Source organism: Corvus kubaryi, unplaced genomic scaffold (assembly GCF_017639235.1).
Source record: "Corvus kubaryi isolate FWS band 111438036 unplaced genomic scaffold, C.kubaryi_AGA036_p1.0 37262, whole genome shotgun sequence".
Taxonomy (NCBI): Eukaryota; Metazoa; Chordata; class Aves; order Passeriformes; family Corvidae; genus Corvus; species Corvus kubaryi.
The window spans coordinates 1,309,706-1,328,595 of NW_024581078.1; the positions used below are offsets into that span (position 1 = coordinate 1,309,706).

At 62.8% G+C, this 18,890-nt stretch overlaps 2 protein-coding genes across 6 annotated transcripts in view; one reads left to right on the forward strand and one right to left on the reverse strand.

Annotated features, from left to right (window-relative positions):
• Positions 1-261, reverse strand: part of CRLF1 (cytokine receptor like factor 1) — a 7,637-nt gene extending 7,376 nt beyond the window's left edge. Inside the window, exon 1 of one of the 3 annotated variants that reach the window (XM_042024447.1) lies at positions 95-261. In XM_042024447.1, the coding sequence (XP_041880381.1) occupies positions 95-176 (82 nt within the window). In that variant the 5' untranslated portion in view covers positions 177-261. The remainder of the gene's footprint in view (positions 1-94) is intronic. The other 2 variants (XM_042024448.1, XM_042024449.1) reach the window with 2 other exon arrangements.
• Positions 262-4,565: 4,304 nt separating this feature from the next.
• TMEM59L (transmembrane protein 59 like) lies at positions 4,566-10,580 on the forward strand. 3 transcript variants are annotated; one of them, XR_006015432.1, is made up of 8 exons: positions 4,566-4,748; positions 5,663-5,768; positions 5,996-6,093; positions 7,687-7,833; positions 7,926-8,031; positions 8,320-8,431; positions 8,532-8,669; positions 8,866-9,002. XR_006015432.1 is itself a non-coding variant. In XM_042024452.1 (8 exons), exons 1-8 carry the CDS (start codon positions 4,581-4,583, stop codon positions 9,025-9,027), a joined length of 1,041 nt encoding a protein of 346 aa, XP_041880386.1. In that variant the 5' UTR covers positions 4,566-4,580; the 3' UTR covers positions 9,028-10,580. The 3 variants fall into 3 exon arrangements, 2 of the variants coding, with proteins under 2 accessions (XP_041880386.1, XP_041880387.1); XM_042024452.1 differs by having other exon boundaries at positions 8,528-8,669; positions 8,866-10,580; XM_042024453.1 differs by having other exon boundaries at positions 8,552-8,669; positions 8,866-10,580.
• Positions 10,581-18,890: the final 8,310 nt, after the last annotated feature.

The following is an 18,890-nucleotide window of genomic DNA, read 5'->3' on the forward strand; positions in this document are numbered from 1 at the left end:
GGGGGGCTCCGTGCAGCGCCCGCGTGGCCCCGACGGGACCCCCGCCCGCCCCGCGCCCACCTTGCGGGAGCCGCCCGGTGCTCCCGGTACTCACAGGAGAGCGGGTCGGCGCGGGGCAGGCGCGGGCAGAGCAGGAGCAGCAGCGGGAGCATCGGGAGCAGCGGCGGCGGCGGCATGGCCGGCTCCGGTGCCCGTCGGTGCCCGGGGCGGCGGAGCGCACCGGCACGTCCGGGGAAGTCCCGAGCAAGTCTGAGCAACCCCCGGTTACCAAAGCCCCAACTGCCGCCCTGGCCCCGCCCCGGGACCGCCCCCGGGGGGGCAGAAAGCCACCGGCCCCGCCGCCCCCCCCGTCCCACTCCGGTACCGGCCCCGGCACCGACCCCGGGATCGGCCCCGGGACTGGCCCCCGCCCGGTGCCCGCTGCCGCCGCGGGATGCTGGACCCCCCCAGCCCTCCCCGGGGCCGGTGTCCCGCTCCCCCCGACCCCCCCGGTAGGTGAGTAAGAGCCGCCCCGGGGCCGTCGGCCCACGGGTGACTCACGCGCGGCCGCCGCGGACCCTCCCGCGCCCCCGGGGCCGCTCTCGCCGCTGAACGGGGCCCCCCCGCCACGGCTTCCCCACGCTCCAAGCGTCTTTAAGACCTAAACCCCTATTATTACTTACTTTTGGGTTGAAAACAGGAATATCATCCCATAAATCCCGATGTTTTCTGTCGAATCCATCATCTCCGGGCTTCTCTCCTCGAAACCCCCAAAAAGTGGGAAAAGCACCCCAAATGGCTCCAAGTCCCCACAGACTGGGGCTGCGTTTGTCCCCAGGGGTGGTGGCGCGTCTGGTTGTGCCACCAGCATCGGGGCAAAGCCACCCACTTGGGCATCCTCCAGTGTCCCCCCCCATGCCCCCGGCCGGGGTCTCGGTGGCACCGAGAGCTCTGCAGACCCCCAGACAGGTCACAGACCCCGGGACAGCAGGTCCTGGTCATGGCAAGGCCACTGTCCCCACGTGTGGCGTGTCCCCAGCTGTGAGGAGCGGGGACACCATTCCCTGCCGGGAAGGTGGAGGGTGGCAGGGGACACCTGGGTGGCCGGGGGTGCCCCACGGACTCGGGGTGGGGGGAGCCGGGGGGTGACACTGGGTAGGGCTCCGAGGTGTTGGGCACCAGCACGGATCGCAGGGATTAGAAAACACAATAAGAAACGAGAGGCGGAGGGAGCCCAAACAATGCCTTTTCCCATCGTCCTGTTTTTTGGAAGCTTCTGAACTGTTTCTGTTGAAATTTCCCAAAAATGTCAGGCTCCGGGAGCCACCCAGCCTGAGAAACTTCAGCCCCAGCGGCCGCAGTCTGGCCGAGTGAATCACGGCTGCCCCGGGGGCTGGCGGCCGCCCGCGATCCCGACCCACCGCCCGCGTCCCCCCGGGAAGCCACCCTGGGACCGCAGCCAGCGGTGGGTGCTGCGGGAAAAGGAGAAATTCCCCCTCTGGAGCTGGAGCCGGGAGCTGCGGCCACCCCGGCTGCCCACCTGCACTGCCCAGACCCTTCCCCCATCTGTTTTCTCCATCTCTGGCCAGGCTCCTCAGCTCGCACCCGGAATGTGGGATTTAGCGGAGCCAGGGATGGGGGGGTTCCCGGGGAGGGGCTGACCCCACCCTGGTGCTGGCAGAGAGGACGTGGGTGACCTGAGGAATCATCAGAAGGTGGCTTGAGGCTGTGCTTGGGGTACAGGGCGAAGATGGGGGGACAGCGGTGTCGGGAGGAGAGCGTCGGTCCCCACCGGTGTCACCTGGCACATCGCGGGGTGTCACCCCAGGTGGCACAGGGACCTTTGACCTCCCAGCTCACAGCAGCACCTGTGGGATGGGGACAGGCTGCGGGACAGAGCGAGCCCTGAGCGGTCCCCAACCCCGGGCAGTGCCAGGGTGTGGCGTCAGGACCCGTCCGGGAGCAGCCGGAGGTGACTGAGCCGCTCTCCCGCGCTCTGAGTCAGCAGCGGCCGGTCAGCGGCAGCTGTGGTCAGCGCTGCCCTTTGACAGTGACCTTTAAAGCTGCTCCCTCCGGCCCACGAGCCGCCGCACTCACAGGCACCGGCCGGAGGCAGGATCCAGCCCGGACCCCCCCTCTGACCCCCGGCCCGGGCTGTCGGCGTCAGCACGGGGGTCCCCCGAGGCCGGCGGGTCCGGCTGCCCCCCCGGCGTGGCTCCGTTCCCAGGGCCTCTCTGCCCCGCTGCGGTGCAGGATCTGGCCATGGGGCCCAGCTCCCTGCCACAAACTCTCTGCTCTGCCCAGGCGGGACGTGACTCCCCCCAGATGGACCCGGCTGACCTTGGTGACATCCCCAGAGCCGCTCTGAGCATCCTCGGTCCAGCTTCCCACCAGCCGTCACCTTCCCGCCACCCTCCGTCATGTGTCACCAGGGCCCTGAACTAATCTAATTACTTGATTTCCCAGCCAGAGCTCACTCCATAAAATCCTTGGACGCAGACAGCATCTGGCTCAAGGGCCAGGGTGTAAAAAACAAACAAGAAAAAAAGCCCAAAACCCCGGGAAAAGCGGGAGGAGAGGCGCAGTGGAGCTGCCTCGACTGCCTGCATCCTTTTAAAGTGACCTGGGGGAAAAATAAAGAGGCAAGAAATGCAAAGAATCCAGCAGGCAGAGTTTGCTTTCTATTCCTCTCAGTCACATTTCCACATCCATGGGTAATTTATAACCCTCTTAACCCCTTCCCTGCCGCCCCCCCAGCCTTTCCCTCCAGAGCATCCTCAGGGTGGCCGCACCTTCCCGCCTCTGTTTGCTTTGGGAAGCACAAAGAGTCCCGTGACGGAATCTGAGGAGCTTTGGAGGAGGGAAAAAAATGTCAAGAGGGTGCTTGAGCACGAGGGATGGGCTCTGCAGGGTTGGGACATCGAGTGAAGGGTCTTCTGCCCATGGAGGGGACCGTGGGGACACCCCAGCCAATGTGGGGGGAGCCTGAAGCCTCCCGAAAGGCTCCGAGGGAAAAAATGTAGGTCAGTAGTGATAAACGCGAAAGGCATCGAGTGTTTCTGGAGAGGGGAGGAGGGAGGGCAGCAAATATTTGCCAACTTGGATGGTTTTGCCTGAGAAAGGCTTTTTTTCCCGTGGAAAGGTGAGCGCATGGAGCGCGGGCAGGTGCAGCAGGAGCGATGCCCACCGGCCATCCCATCCGGAGCATCCCGGTGCCCCCGGGGGTCCGGGGCTCTGTCCCTGCCGCCGGTGGGAGCCCCACCTGCGGCGCGGTGCTGTGATTTATGGTGACAGCGCCCAATCTATCCCATTTTCTCGGCCATTCGTCACCGGTGCCGGACCCGGGGCCGGGGCTGGCGGGGCTCCAGGAGGGGGAAGGGGAGCGCAGCGCCCTGGCAGCCCCGCCGGCCCGGCCGCAGCTCATTTTCTGCCGGCCCTGCTTTGATTAATAAGATGAATAAGCTGGCGGGGCGAGGAGAGGCCCCGCTCCCTGCTCCCGGGGGGGCACGGGCTGCGCTGCCCCAGCACCCCCGAGCCCTCTCTCCCTGCCCCAGGGCATGGAGCACCCCTCAATCCTCAGCTGGGACAGGGAGACCCCCCCTTCCCCGCGCTGGGGTCTTGCCATGTGTTCCCCATTAGAGCCGGAGGTTAGCGAAGCCCCCAGCCCTCCTCCTCCTCCCCCTCCCGGGCCTACTTTGGGGTGCTGCCGTAAATAAGGGGCACGGGTGAGGGGGAGCACGGAGGGAGCGGGGCCCAGGCGGTGCCTTTGATGTCCTTTAAACCCTGGGAGATCACGGCTGTAAATTTGGGGTGTCAGGGAGAGCCCAGCGCCGGCCGGGGGGGCCCTGCAGAGCGAGGGTGAGGACGGGAGGCATGAAGGTGACTTGGGGAGTCCTCGAGGACACAGAGGGTGGCACAGTGGGGTCTAACACTGGCTGGGGACCCTGGGGACAAGGGGCTGATCCCCTCCTGAGGGGATGGTCCATGTGGGTGGCACCAGTGCCAGTGTGACCCCGGTGCCCAGCCATCCCCTCAGTCCCCCTGCCCTCCCCAGCCCCTCTGTGCTGCGGGTGTCAGGGTGGCCCCCAGTCCTGTTATGTCCCTGCACATCCCCCGGTCCCCCTGAACCTTCCTGCATCCCCCAGTGCCCCCCTTATTCTGTGGTCCCCCTCCACCCTCTGGTCCCTGGGAATCTCCTGGTTCCCATGTCCCCTTTGTCCTCCTGCATCCCCTGGTGTCCATGCATCCCCCAATTTCTGTGCATCTCTGGTCCTTGGACCCCCTTCCCCCTTCTCCTGCATCCCGGGGTATCCCTCATCCCCCAGTGCCCGAGCATCCCCCAAATCTCCTGCATCTCGGGGTATCCCTCATCCCCCAATGCCCGAGCATCCCCCATCCTCCCGCACCCCTCGCTCATCCTCCCCTCCCGGTGCCGGTGCCGGTGCCGGTGGATCTGCGGCAGGCTGCGGCGGCTCCCCCCGCCCCCGGCTCCCCCCGCCCGGCGCACGGCGCGTCACGGCGGGGCCGGCGGCGGCGGCGGCGGCGGCGGCGGCGGTGGGTGCGCTCGGCTCCTCTCCGTTCCGCTCCGCTCCGCGCCCGCCATGGCCGCCCCGGCCCGCCGGCTCCGGGCCCTGCTCGCCCTCGGCCTGGCCCTTCTCGCCGTCGCTGCCGCCGCCGTCGCCGCCACCGACCCCTTCTCGCCGCAGCTGGGAGACACCGGCGGGTGCTGCGGGCAGTGCGGCCGCAGCCTGCAGCGCCGGGCCGCCGCCGTGAGTCTGGGGCACCGGGGCACCGGGGCTCGGGGAGGGCACCGGGGGCATGGGGAGCGTCAATAGCATCGGGGGCACCAGCAGCATCGGGGGCACTGGGAGCACTGGGGGTACTGGGAGGCAGCAGGGGCATGGGGAGCATCAGGAGCATCGGGGTCACTGGGGGTACTGGGGGCATGGGGAGCATCACGGCACCCTGGGAGCACCAGGAGCATCGGGGGCACCTTGGGGGACACCAGGGGCACCGTGGGGGACACCAGGGGCACCGGGAGTATTGGAGGGGACCAGGAGGAACGGGGGCAGCAGGGCCACCAGGAGCAGCGGGGACACCCGTGACAGGCATCTGTGCCATGCAGCCCCACACTGGGCCACCCCCTCGTGGGAGCAACAAGGGGGGCACCGGGGGAGGCATTGGTGATCTCCTACAGCACCTTTGGGGTGCCCCCAGTGAGGGCATCCCCACTGCTTTGGGGTGCCCGCAGTGTCACCCGTTTGCCCTGAGCCCGCACATTCCTGGTGACCCCCGTGTGGGCTCTGTGGGCCCCCCACACCCCCTCAGTGTGTTCGCAGCCCCCCAAATCTGTACCCCCCTCCCAGAGCAGTGCACCCCCACCTCCTGCCAGCCCATGCCAGGGCCTGGCTGGTGCCAGCAGAGATGGGGGAACCCTGCATGCCCTCCACAAGGACTCGGCCATGTGCAAACCCTCCATGGGGAGCACCCGGGGGCCGCGGGGCAGCTCCCCCTCCTCTGGAAACTCCAAATTTGGGGTGCCAGCCCTGAGCAGGGTCCTGGGCGGGGGCGGCGCTGCCCGGTGCCCCCCAGCTGGATGCGGGGGGCCGCGTGAGGGGGGGTCCGGCGCAGCCACCGGGCTGAGCCCGGTGCCAGCTCCACGCTCTCCTCCTCCTCGCCGCAGGATGCTGTTCTCAACGCCTGTTACCGGGGCTGCCGGCTGTTCTCCATCTGTCACTTCGTGGATGCGAGCGCCGAGCTCAACACGACCAGAGCCGAGTGCGAAGCAGGTGAGAGGAGCCGGTGGCCGAGCGGCCCCCGCGCCCCAAACGCCGTCCCGGGGGGATCCCCACGTCCCACCGGGAGCAGCGTGACACCCGAGAGCCTCTGGAGCGTCCCGCCCCGCTCAGCCCCGCAGCGAGCGGGTGCAGAGTGACACGTCCTGGGTGTCAGTGGGGAGGGGGTGGGGGTCCCGGGGACTGAGCACCCCCTAACCCTGAGCTGTCCTCTCTCCCAGCGTGTGCTGAAGCCTACGGCAACGCAGAGGAGCAGTTCGGGTGCGTGACCGGGTGCCACAAGCAGCTGCCCGAGGTGGAGGAAAGCAGGAAGGAGAAGGTGAGGGGAGATGGGGAAACTCTTCCCCCAACAGGAGCTCAGCACAGTCCCTCCTCTCCCTCAGGATGGGGGACACCCCTCATGTGCAGCCCATCCATACCTCCATCCATCCATCCATCCATCCATCCATCCCTCCATCCATCCATCCATCCATCCATCCATCCATCCATCCCTCCGTCCATCCATCCATCCCTCCATCCATCCCTCCATCCATCCCTCCATCCATCCCTCCATCCATCCCTCCATCCCTCCGTCCATCCATCCATCCATCCATCCCTCCATCCATCCCTCCATCCCTCCCTCCCTCCCTCCGTCCATCCATCCCTCCGTCCATCCATCCCTCCGTCCATCCATCCCTCCGTCCATCCCTCCATCCATCCCTCCATCCATCCATCCATCCCTCCATCCATCCATCCATCCATCCCTCCATTCCTCCATCCATTCCTCCATCCATCCATCCCTCCATCCATCCATCCATCCATCCATCCATCCATCCATCCATCCCTCCGTCCATCCCTACATCCCTCCATCCAGGTGGATGGGAGCTCCAGATGTGCCAGGTTGATCCAAACCACCACCAGCTGCTTTGTTCCAAGTATAAAAAGCAAGTTAACTGGGATGGACTGGGCTGAACTGGGCTGGACTTGGCTTGGGCCAGGCAGGGCGACCACAGGGAATTCCCAGGGCGAGAGGATCTGACCAGGGATCGTGGCAGATTCCCCCAGTTTTGATTTGTTATCCTTCCCAGCAATTAGCAACGCTTTCCCCTCCTACATTTAATTAATTCAGCTTTTGCCCAATTAATTAAATCAGACTTTGGCCCAAGGAAGAGGCTTTTGGCTTCGTGCACGTGCAGGCAAAGATGAACCCGCGCCGTAAAAAGAGTGAAAAGCTCTTTTGAACAACCACTTTGCAGCCTGGTTTTAAGACCTTCCCGCTGTCTGATCCTGTTTCCCAGCCCCTCTCCACGGTCAGGGATGAGCATCTGGGAGTGACCGGGGGTGACAGGGAGGGCCCTCACCCCCTCCACCCACCCAGAGCATTTTTCCTCGGGTTCCCAGACGAGCAGGCAAAGCAGATTTAGCATAATAATTAGATACAGAATCTGACCTATTTATTTCCTGTTTGCTGGTTTGACCGTGCAAGGGGCTGTCGGAAAATGTTCGGAGCCAGTGGCAGGGAGCAGCCAAGCGGATTCCAGCAGGGATGCTTTAAAAATAACAAACTGCCGCGACGGCCAAGAATCCAGGGCACCGAGAGGCTGCCAGGAGAGGAACGCCCTCGGCATCGCGGCTGCTCTGCTCCCCAATTGTCTCTGGCAGAGCAGGGTGATCCCACCCCGGAGGGACGGTCCTGGGGCTCGGTGATGGCCCCACAGCTGGGTGGTCACTCCAGGGACCACAGCCCTCACTTGGTGACCCTCCTGGGGCTGGACCGTGGTCCTGGCACATCCCTTTCCACCCCTGGGAGAAGCAGGCTGAGCCCAGACCTGAGCACCCAGCTCAACCCAGCCACGACCTCGGGGTGCGACGTTGCCCGCCGGGGTGGGTGACGAGGGGACAGCGGTGACGTGATGTCCCTGCTCCTTTGCAGACCCTGGAGCTGAAAGCACCGTCATTTTCCATGTTGGATTTGGTCTCCACCTTCTGCAACGACATCGTCAGCTCTGCCCAGAGCTTCATCTCCTCCACCTGGACCTTCTACCTGCAGGCGGACGATGGCAAAGTCGTGGTGTTTCAGGTGGGGGTGTCCCCAAGACCCTCTCTGGGGCTGCCCAGAGGGGTGGGGACCCCCTTCCTCACTGCCTTCTCCCTCTTTCCCTGCTGACCCAGTCCCAGCCTGAGATGGAGTATCCAGCACCCGAGGCACTGGAGATGCAGCCAGCACAGCCGGGATCGGGATCGGGATCCAGCCCTCGCATCCCCCAGCCTCACACAGGTGCGGGGGGGTCCGGGCTGCTGGGAGAGGGTTGGGAGCGTCCGAGCCCTCCTGGCTGCCATCCATGTCCTCCAGAGCTGAACAAATTTCCCTCTTCTCGGGTCTGATCAGCTTCCCACACCCCCACCCACGCCGGGGGAGCTCTCGATGGGGCCCTGCTCCATGAAGCTGCTGGGATCCTCTGTGCCCCCTCAGCGGGACCCCCATCACGTGCTGGCAAGGGGATGGCGATCATGGTGGGTGTGCCCACCTGGGTGCCCAGGTTCAGCATCGCCTCTCCCCTCCCAGGCCCGCGGGCAAAGGGGGACAAGCCCCCCGTGAAGGAGCCGCGGGGCAAAGCCAAGGCACACCCCCCGGAGCCCCCGCAGCAGGAGCACGACTTCCTCGGCTGCATGTCCAAGTAGGTGGTCTGGGACCTGCTGGACGTGGCAGAGCAGATCCCCCCCAGCCCCATTTCCCACCCCGTGCCCTGCCATAAACTCGTCCCTTCTCTTTGGCGGGGGGTGGTGGGGTGCTACAGGCGCTCGGGCCTTCCTCGCTGGATCCTGGCCGCCTGCCTCTTCCTCTCCATCATGGTGATGCTGTGGCTCAGCTGTGCCAGCCTGGTGACCGCCCCCGAGCAGCACGTCAAGACCCAGGTATGGGGTGAGCACAACCCCCGGGGTGTCGGGGACACCTGTCACGGCTGCGGGGGACATTGCCGTGTTTGTGGTCCCCAGTCACCGTGCGGGGTGTGAGGTGCATCCACAGCCAGCGCCGTGGCGTTCCCTGGGGGGGTGAGGGGGTCCTGCCCCCTTCTCCGGGGCTGCACGGTTGTCTCTGCCTCTCTTCCAGCCTCTGAGCATCAACGGGGACAAGGAGTACCTGGAGGACCTGGATGGGCCCGGCACCTTCCCCCTGCCGCCCGTCATCGCTGTCACCCTGTGCCCTGCACACGGCGGGGAGGACGCAGGGCCGCTGCCCCTCAAAGTCGACCTGGACAAGACCATCCTGTAGCGCTCCCACCCCTTCCCACCACCTCCACCTCCCTGTCACCATCCCCACGGCATCGTCCCGACCCCGCTCCGCTGCCCCTCCGGCTGTCCCACGTCCCCAGCTCCCAGAGGGGCACCCCTGGGTCCGGCTGGGTCCTGCTCTCCTCCCCAGGCACGGCCGCTGTGGAGGAGGCTCCAGGAGCCGGGCAGCGGCTCTGCCTCCTCCAGGGATGTTCTGTTAGCTGGGATCCTGGCTTCCAGAGCCAAGAGGGGAGCTGCCAGAGCGGGGAGGCCGGAGGGAGCCCGTCCCCGGAGCGGGACTCTCTGTCTCCTCCCGCCCGGAGCCGCCGGGGCCCCGCAGCCCTCCGGGCATGGGTCCAGCGCTGGGCAGGAGGGAGCCGGCTGCGGTGGGGGATGGAGAGTGTCTGCAGCCTTCTGAGCTTTGGCTCGGCACATCCCCGGCCTCCCACCTTGGGCTGAGCCTCCGAGGCGCCGGCCCCGGCCCTGGGAACTCCCTTCCGCCGGCCGGAGCCGATTGCCTCGGGGAGCCGAAACGTGGCGAATGGATTTGGCGTTGGCAGCCGGAGACAGGAGCGGATCCCGCCGCCTCCGTGCCCACGCGAGCACCCAGCCGGCTCCTTCCCGGAGCTGTGGAGGGGCCCTGGGATGGCTCCTTCCCTTCCCTGCTCCGTGATGCCCTTGGGGAGATGGCCCCGGTGCCAACAAGTCGCTGGTGGGACCAAGCAGGGGATGAGGCGGCGTTGTCCTGGCTTCAAGCTCGGACAGGAGGTGGGAGCTGCTGGGACGGCTCCATCCTGGGCTCGGCATCCTTGCCCCATGCTGGGAGCAGCCCGCGGGGCTGTAGCTGATAGCAGGGCCCGGTCTCTGTGTCCCTGGGCTCACAGTGCTGCCCTGGAAGCGGGCGGAGGGACCAAGAACGGCTCCCCTTAGCTCACCCTGGCACAGCCCCTGGGCATGGAGGGGTCCCCTCCCTCCCCATCTGCCCCCCATTCTCCACCACTCGATTTCATGCATCGTTCCGTGGTTTGATTTGCACCGGCCTGTGGCTCCTCGGCCCCTGGCGCCCCACGGGGACCCCCCTGTGCCGGGAGGGTGTCGGTCCCGCCACCCCCGTGTCACCTAACACGTCTGTACAGATTAACTTATTACCCCCGACTCCCTCCCCTGGGATTTTGGGCTCTCTCCGTGTGCCGGTGGCTCCCAGGGGGCCGTGGTGTGGTGGGACAGGGGGCTCTGGTCCCCGTTCCCACCGGTTTTGTGCTGCTCCGTATCACTTTCACCCATCCAACATATCCGGGTTTGGGGAACCGGGTTGGGGGCGGGGGGTGTGTGGGGGGGTCTCGTGTTCGTTTTTGGGGTCCACTTTTCGTTGTTGCTTTCCGGCCGCGTGTGAAGCTCGGTGCAGTCTGTGATGTTCCGGCCACGGCAGCTCTCCCGATCCCCGTGACGGAGCTCCAGGGAAAGGACGGCCGTGGAGCCCTCCCGGCCTCGCCTCCAAAGGGCAAAGCCAGCCCTGAGCTGGGAGGGGGAACAGAATAAAAGGTTTGTACCAGAGCTGGGCGAGTCGGTGGCTTCATGGGGTGCTCGTCCCTGGATGGGAGCAGGTTTGATCCCCCACACGGGGCCGGCAGGAGGGCACGGGGCTGTTCCCGTTCTGGAAACTGAGCCGGGATGAAACCTCTGGCAAAGCGGAGAGAAATCCCTGCTGGGCTGCTTGGACGTGGAGCAAAGCTCCTCTCTGCTGCTGGGTTGGGAGATTCAGCATCAAGTGTGGGAGGAGATGCTGCGGGAGCTGCCAGCAGCACCCGTGGGTGGGTGGGCCTGGTGGGTGCTGAGGGTGGGCAGGGGGTCAAGCACCCCAAAACATCCCCCTGCGAGCTGCAAGGAGGGGACAGCCGGGACGCAGCAGCACGGAGGGCTCCATGCACATGGAAGGGTTGCAGAAAGAGGGCATTTCCACTGAAAACCACCCGTGGGCACCATTTCGAGGAGGGAAAGTGTCAGTCGGGCCACGCACAAGTGTCACACACCGGTGTCACACACCAGCGTCACACAGCGGTGTCACACACCAGCATCACACACCAGCGTCACACACCAGTGCCACACACCAGCGTCACACACCAGTGCCACACACCAGCGTCACACACCAGCATCACACACCAGCGTCACACACCAGTGCCACACACCAGCGTCACACACCAGTGCCACACACCAGCGTCACACACCAGCATCACACACCAGTGTCACACACCAGCGTCACACACCAGTGTCACACACCAGTGTCACACCAGTGCCACACACCAGCGTCACACACCAGTGCCACACACCAGCATCACACACCAGCGTCACACACCAGCGTCACACACCAGTGTCACACACCAGTGTCACACCAGTGCCACACACCAGCGTCACACACCAGTGTCACACACCAGTGTCACACCAGTGCCACACACCAGCGTCACACACCAGTGCCACACACCAGCATCACACACCAGCGTCACACACCAGCGTCACACACCAGTGTCACACACCGGCGTCACACACCGGCGTCACACACCAGTGCCACACACCAGCATCACACACCAGTGTCACACACCGGTGTCACACACCGGTGTCACACACCAGTGTCACACACCAGCACACACGCAGCGCCCGGGGGCTGGCATGTCCCACCTTTCTCCCCCGGCGCGTGTTTGTCCTGGCACGGTGCCCGTGTCCACGCCACAGCCGAGCTCTCCCGTGCCAGGCACGGCAGGACAGCTCACGCGAGGGGCTGGAGCCTGGCTCGCAGCACTTCAGTAGCTCAGCAGGGTCCCGGCCTCGGAGCCAGCGGCGGCGTGGGGCCCCCGAGGAGCCGTGGCTGGCGCTGCCTCCGCCGCCTGCTTTCCCCGGGATGCGGAGCCAGGGATGCGGAGGTGCTGGGGATGGATGCCGGGGTGCTTGGCAGGAGTCACGGCCAAAGAAGGATCTCCAAAGGCCTGCTCTGCTCCCTGCCAGCAGGCTCCGCTGCCGGAGCACGTCCCCTGCCTGTCCCTCCATGGGGGGTGCGATGTCACCCCCTCACGGGTGCTGGAGGGGAGGGGACCGTGGCACAGGGCTCAGCACGATGGGGACAGGAGGGGGTTTTCCCTAAATGGAGTGGAGAGGGGTGGTGTTCCCGGCTTGCTGCCTGTGCGGGAGGATGCTGTGGGCAGCCTTGGCCGGAGTGGGAGGCAGAGTGGGTGCCCTGGCCGCATTTCCCAGCCCACAGTGGGATTTGGGGGCTTGCACGGTGTCCTCAGAGATGCCACAGGGTGGGCAGAGGGGCGGCAGGGCAGGATAAGAGGCAAGAGCTGAGAGATGGAGCCCAGCACTGAGCAGCTTTTGAGGTGGGCACAATCTGATGACTTGGGGGCAAGAACCCCTGGGCCAGGCCCAGGCCACCGAGTGCCCCTCAGTGGGCAGGGACACTCCTCAGGGGCTGTGTTTCTGTCACAGTCTGTGTCCCCCACCACGGGCTGGTGCCGGGGGAGGTGGGAAGGCCCTAGATCGGTGCAGACAGCTGGCAAACCCTGCCCGCCGCGGGCAGCGGCTCCGAGCGCGTCCCCTCCTGGGATGGGAGCCGGGCTGCAGACCGTGGACAAGCTCCTCGCCTTTAAACTGGAGTCAGATTCCTCACTGCTGGCTCGGGGCGCAGGAAACTGTGCCCAGGAGCAGGTGAGGAGGGACCCCACTCTAACGAGAAGGAGACGCATGAAATTCGCTGGTTCCACTCCCCCCAGCAGGCAGCCGGGGGCTTTTCCATCCGACGCCTTTTCCTTCTCACTCCCTTTTTTACTTTTTCACAGGGGAAGCAAAATTCGTGCTGTGTGGCCCCATCAGCCATGGGCAAGCCAGGCTGTGGTGGAATCACACCCTCCAGCCCACGGTGGTGGTGAGGGCATTGGGGCACCCTGAGCCTGTGCTGGGTCACGTCCTTGGGGCGAGCATTTGGGTGCCCACACTCACATCCGTGTGTCCATCCTCATGGCCTCGTGTCCATCCTCATGTCCTTCTGTCCACACTGATGTCCTTGTGCACACACTCACCTTTACATGTCCGCATGTCCACACTCACATCTTTGTGTCCACACTCACCTCCATTTGTCCCCATGTCCAGCCACAGCTCCACAACCAGTCCCAGATGGGTTGCTGGGAGCTGTTGGCCATGCTGTGGCAAGAAGTAGCCTCAAAAAGTGGGAAAAATCCAGCAAATTTCCCCCCACACCTCCACCACACACCCCCACCACACACCCTTGTGGCATCTCCCTCCTTGGCTGTGGCTCGGTCTCCGTGCCAGCAGTGGGTGCTGAGGGTTGTGGGGGTCTTGCCAGCTGCATTTGGGGTTGACAACGCCCTGGCTGCTCTTGCTGGCTGCACTGGGCTGCTGTTGTCCACTCCAGAGAATCTCAGCTGCCGGGAGCTGGCCTGGCTCCACCGGGCTCACACACTGCAGCGGAGGAGCTGGGCCAGGCACGGATTTCCCTCCCCTCCTGCCATCTGCTCCTGACAGTGCTGTTTGTCCCTATTTCTCATCCCATTCCCCTGTGCCTCAGGAGCACTGGCAGCTCCTTGTCCTGGAGCCCTGGGCCATGTCCCTCTGGGATGTCTCTGCTTGGGAAGAGCACTGGGGTTCTTGGGATGCCTCAGAGGGCAGAAATCCCAGGACTGGGTCAGCAGGAGGGGAAGGACTCCGAGATGTCCATGTGCCAATCTCCCTTTTCATGATTTGGGACCAATCATCCCCTTCCCACTTGCATTCCAGGGAGGTGCTGCAGGACACAAAGAGGTTGGGGAGAGGTTTCTTATTCTTGTCTTGCAGAAGGAAGAAGGGTCTTCCATGAGAATCCCCAGTCAGGGTGGAACAGCAGGTTTGGACCTGCAGGGTTCTTGGAGGTGATGGAAGCAGAGCCTGGGCTCCTGTCTCAGCTGGGAAAGGATATTTTCCAGCAGCTCCAGCTGCCCCTCCCTGCTCCTGGCCCAGCTCCTGCCAGCACAAGGCTGTGATCCTGAATTCCCGACCAACACACAGAGCTGTAAATTCAGTTTTAACCCCAATGGAGATAAATCCCCATGCAGCGATGGAGCAAGATGAGGAGGTGGGATGGGGAACTGGACAGGAGCAGGGATTCTAATTCTCCATAGAATCGTGCCTGGAGCCACCACAAAGCCCACCTGGCCTTCAAAGATGGAAACCTCATGGTGCTGCTGGAATCAGGCAGGGAAGCACCGTGCCAGGGATGGGAAAACACATCCATGGGCTTCCTCTTCCTCTCCTTCCTATGACCTACCCCAACAAGCTGGAGCCGTGGGTGATTCAACAACAACAAAACCAAACGAAAAACAATCTCCTCGTGCTAATGGGATTGGTTCTGTCCCTACCACGCACATTCCAGCCCGGCTCGAGGGACCGCTCGGGGGGCGGGGGGGAAGGGGAGGATAATGAAGCCAAATTATTCCTCCGTCTTCAAATGTCAGAGTTGAGTGCAGTGCCGCTGGCCGGGCCTGGCACAGCTGCTGGGCCCTGGCGCTGCCGTGGGGAAGCGGAGCACCCTCGGAGCACAGCCAGGGACAGGCATTTTCCATTCCCTGGCCTTCATTACTTCTTGGAACGCGGGCCCCGCTGGCCGGGCCGCGAGGGGCTTCGCTTCCCTGCGTGTTTATTCGTGCGGCCGTGTGTTCTCCTGCCAGGTGAGGAGCGCAGCCAAGCTGGTCGGGGGAAGCTGGGATGTGTGGCTGTGGTTTGGCTGGGCGGATGGCAACCAGGCTCCCCAGTGTGCCGGGGTGGTGGTGCAGCACTTGCTCCCCCCTGGAGCCATCCCTGGTTCCGTGCTGGACACGGAGGGGACCTGGTGGATTGTGGCCTCGCTGCGGTGCCAAACGGTGCTGGGAATGGCCAGTGCTGTCAGCTGAGTGAGAGCCAGCTCCCGCAGGAATCAGGTCTCCATGTGGGAGTGGAAGGAGCCCAAGATTCCTGCAAGAAGGTGTTGGTCCTTCCCCCAGGCCGGACCCCATGTGGCTCCACGCTCCGTGTCCTGCTCATTCCTGCTCCTCCCGCTCGCTCGCCAGCACAGGGCACAGCATTCCCACACTCCGTGTTTCATCTGTGCTGGATAATGCTGCTCCACAGGGTGGGTGACACTGCCTGGGGGTGGAATCCATCCCAGCAGGGAAGGGATGCTGCTCTCCCGGTGTGTTGTGCCAGAGATGAGCTCGTTGTGCCGGATTGGCTTTGAATTGGGGAGCTGGGATCCTGCTGCATCCCGGGATGGTGGGAGCCTACAGAGCTCATCCTGAGGGACTCGGGTATCCCACATCCCTGGGAGTCCCACATCCCTGGGAGTCCCACATCCCTGGGGGTCCCACATGCCTGGGGTTGGCGGCCGCTCTCCACCATGGAATTCTCTGCAATCCTGGCAGTGCTGGTGCTCCAGGGGAAAGGAGAGGATGATCCACCCCCATCAGCCTCCAGGAGAGAAAACATCTCCATGGGGAAATGTGACCAAAGGGGCAGGATAAAAGGGAGGGAGAAAGGCTGGTGCATCTTCCCGGCACAGCAGACACACCCCAGCCTGCATTCCCAACCTTCCCCGGGCTCACACTCTCGCCAGGATTACACAGGGATTAGCAGGGAGCAGTGGAGCAGAAATCCAGAGGGAATAAAACCAGGGAGAAGCACTGGCACTGGGAAACCCCAGCACACCCTCTGGGCAGGCAGGAGATGGAGCTGGGATTTCACCAAGGAAGAGCGAGGGAGGTCATCACAGCCTCCTCCACAACAAGGGAAAATAAAGCAGCCAAAAATCTAACAAGAACTGGGAAAAAAACCCTGTGCTGGGAAAAAATCTAACAAAAATTGGAAAAAAACCCCTGGATGCTGGTGCTGGGAGCTGTGAGGAATTCCTGCTCCTGAGGAGGATGAAATGAGGACGTTGGAGGGAAAGGCAGCGCTGCCAGCTCATGATTTTGTCATTACTCTCCCAGTGTTGGCCGTGGATTTTAAAGCCCAGCTGTGGGAGCCGTGGGATACACAAGAGCTTGGCTTGCAGCAAAAGGTACATGGAGAAACCTCATGTTTTGCAAGGGGAAAAACAAACACAAAAAAAAAGGTGAAAATATGACTCAAATACATCCCGAAGGCTTGAAATCAAGATCAGAAAGAAGAAGAATGTAAATAGTTTGGAGTTTATTAATTTTCTTTTTTTTTTAACCCAGTCCAGTTAGAATTGTGATTTTCCAGGCAGACCACTGCTCTCCACAGTAGGAATTCCAGGCTTTTCCAGGCCTGCCTGCATATACTGTGTGCATGGGATAAATATATTACAGTTGTGTGAGTTGCTCAGATTGCTGTGCTAACACTGGTCATAAAATTCACCTTAGATATAAGGCAGGCTGCTCGGGGAAGGGGGCTAAGTGCACTCAACAAATAACGAAGAGAAATAAAAATAAATATCAAATGGCCCATAAAATCAAACAATAATGGTAACTAAAAAGTTCCTGGATTTGCTGCCAGAGGTAAAATCCCATCAGCGACATGAAATAACAAGAAATGCCCCCCCTTAGTTCCTTCTCCACATGACACAAGTCAGAACGCCTGGTCACCAGAGTAGTTATGGAATACATCTTCCTTCCAGGGGCTTATAAATGCATTTTTCCTGCTTTGAGAGACCTTCTGGGGTTCAGTTTAACTGGGATCTGGGGAACATGTGAAAGGCATTTACGGCATCCAGCCCAGCCCCGCTTTTCCTGCAGGAGAAGCAGAGGTGTGACATTCACAGCTCCCACCTGGGATGGAGAGGGTCACAGCCCTTTGTGGGACAGAAATAGCTGCACTTAAAATATCAGGGTGGACCTAAAAATAATAAAGGGAAAGAAAGCGTTTGTTTCAAGGCTTTTACAGATCAGGGTGTGCTGATCAGGTGAGGAGCAGCTGAGGGAGCTGGGAAAGGGGCTCAGAGGGAGCAAAGGAGGCTCAGGGGGGACCTTGTGGCTCTGCACAACTCCCTGACAGGAGGGAGCAGCCCGGGGGGGGGTCCCAGGGGACAACAGGACAAGAGGGAATGGCCTTGAGTTGCACCAGGGGAGGTTCAGGTTGGATATTGGGAAAATTCCTTCATGGAAAGGGTGGTCAGGCCTTGGCAGGGGCTGCCCAGGGAGGTTCGGAGTCCCCATCTCTGGAGGTGTCTAAGGAGCTCCTGGACGTGGCACTCGGTGCTCTGGGCTGGGGACAAGGTGGGGATCAGTCACAGCTTGGCCTCAGCGGTCTTGGAGGTCTTTTCCAACCTAAATAACTCCATGATTCCATAAAGTGACCCCTGGAGAATGGGGGAGGTGTCAAGTGAAGCCAAGCTGGAAGTTGGACAACCATGAGATGTTTGGAACACCAGAACAACAAAAAGAGCACCCCTGGAGCAGGGGGGAGAGCTGGGTGGGAGCTCCTGCAGCTCCAAATTCCAGCAGGGACAGGGGATGGAACACCAGGAGGGTCCATCCATGGCCTCTTCCCGTGCTGACATCTCCTCCTCTGTGCAGGTCGTGTCTAAAATAACAAGGCCCCGAGGTCCTGGCCGGGGTCTCCGTGTGCTGCAGCAACACAAATAGCAAATTAATAAGTACTGCTTCCCTTGCTCCCCAAGGTTTTGTGAGGCTTAATTAATGAATGTCTGTAAAACGCATTTGGAGCTGGGAATGAAATGTGCTGTGGAAATGCCAAATATTTTTAATGCTCCAGCAGATTTAGGAGGTTTAAATAAGAAAAATACACAGCTTTTCCTCTCCGAAACAGATTGCTCTCCTTGAAGCAAAGAGCTCCAGAACATGAAGTTTTCATCAGGCTGACTTGAAAGGGAGTTTTCACGGCTTTCCAAGCGCGTTCGTTCTCATGTACGAATTCCCCCCTTTCCCTTCTACAGATGTGGACCCCGAGCATGGGAAATCAAAGAAATCTACCCCCGGCCGTTGGCAGGGCCAGCGCTATGAATAATTTCCTGATTCCCACTGATGACTGGAATGCCCCCTCGACCAGATGCGCGCCGGCTTTAGGAATTACACGGACCCCGCGTGGCCTCGGTGGCTTTGGGGAGAGCTGGGAGGGCTCTGATGCCGACCATGTGTGGGGACGGAGGCGGTTTTGGCAGCGGGACGCGCAGGGATCTCCAGCGACAGGACTGCACCCTCTGGAGGGTACTGCTGCTCCTGCACGAGGAGGTTTTGGCCAAAAATCCCCCTCCAGAATGGCCCAGGTGGCCTGGCAGGAGGTTTTGTCCCCACCAGGGCTGTCCCCGCAGTCCCGGGCGCCGCAGGTGACATTTAGTGATCCGCAGGTGGAATCCCGAGGGAAATATTGGCATTTCCAGGGCAGGCTGTGGTCCGATAATGCTCGCATGGAAGGAACTGGTGGCCTGTGGGGCGGTGACAGACCTCTGGGACCCCGCAGCTGTGGGGCGGTGGCTGCCACCGGGACATCCGAGGGATGGGGACAGACCCCCAAGTCCTCTCAGCCACGAGGCAGTGACAGACCCCCAAACTCCACAGGCTGGTGGGGGTGACAGAGCCCCGATGCCCTCAGGCTGGTGGGGGGTGACAGCCCCCGGTCCCCCAGCCCCGGGGGGAGGTGACAGCTCCAGGGGGAGGTGACAGCCCCCGGCCCCCAATTCCGGGGAAGGTGACCGCCCCCAGTCCCCCAATCCCGGGGGAGGTGACAGCCCCCGGCCCCCAATTCCGGGGGAGGTGACAGCCCCCGGTCCCCCAGCCCCAGGGGGAGGTGACAGCCCCCAGTCCCCCAATCCCGGGGAAGGTGACAGCCCCCGGCTCCCAATCCCGGGGAAGGTGACAGCCCCCGGTCCCC

What these genes read in the sequence shown, in the direction of transcription:
- TMEM59L (XM_042024452.1), top strand. Translation starts at nt 4,581, where the DNA reads ATGGCCGCCCCGGCCCGCCGGCTCCGGGCCCTGCTCGCCCTCGGCCTG. An exon ending in CAGAGCCGAGTGCGAAGCAG is followed by an intron (nt 5,769 to 5,995) that starts GTGAGAGGAGCC and finishes CCTCTCTCCCAG; the next exon opens with CGTGTGCTGAAGCCTACGGC. An exon ending in AGGAAAGCAGGAAGGAGAAG is followed by an intron (nt 6,094 to 7,686) that starts GTGAGGGGAGAT and finishes GCTCCTTTGCAG; the next exon opens with ACCCTGGAGCTGAAAGCACC.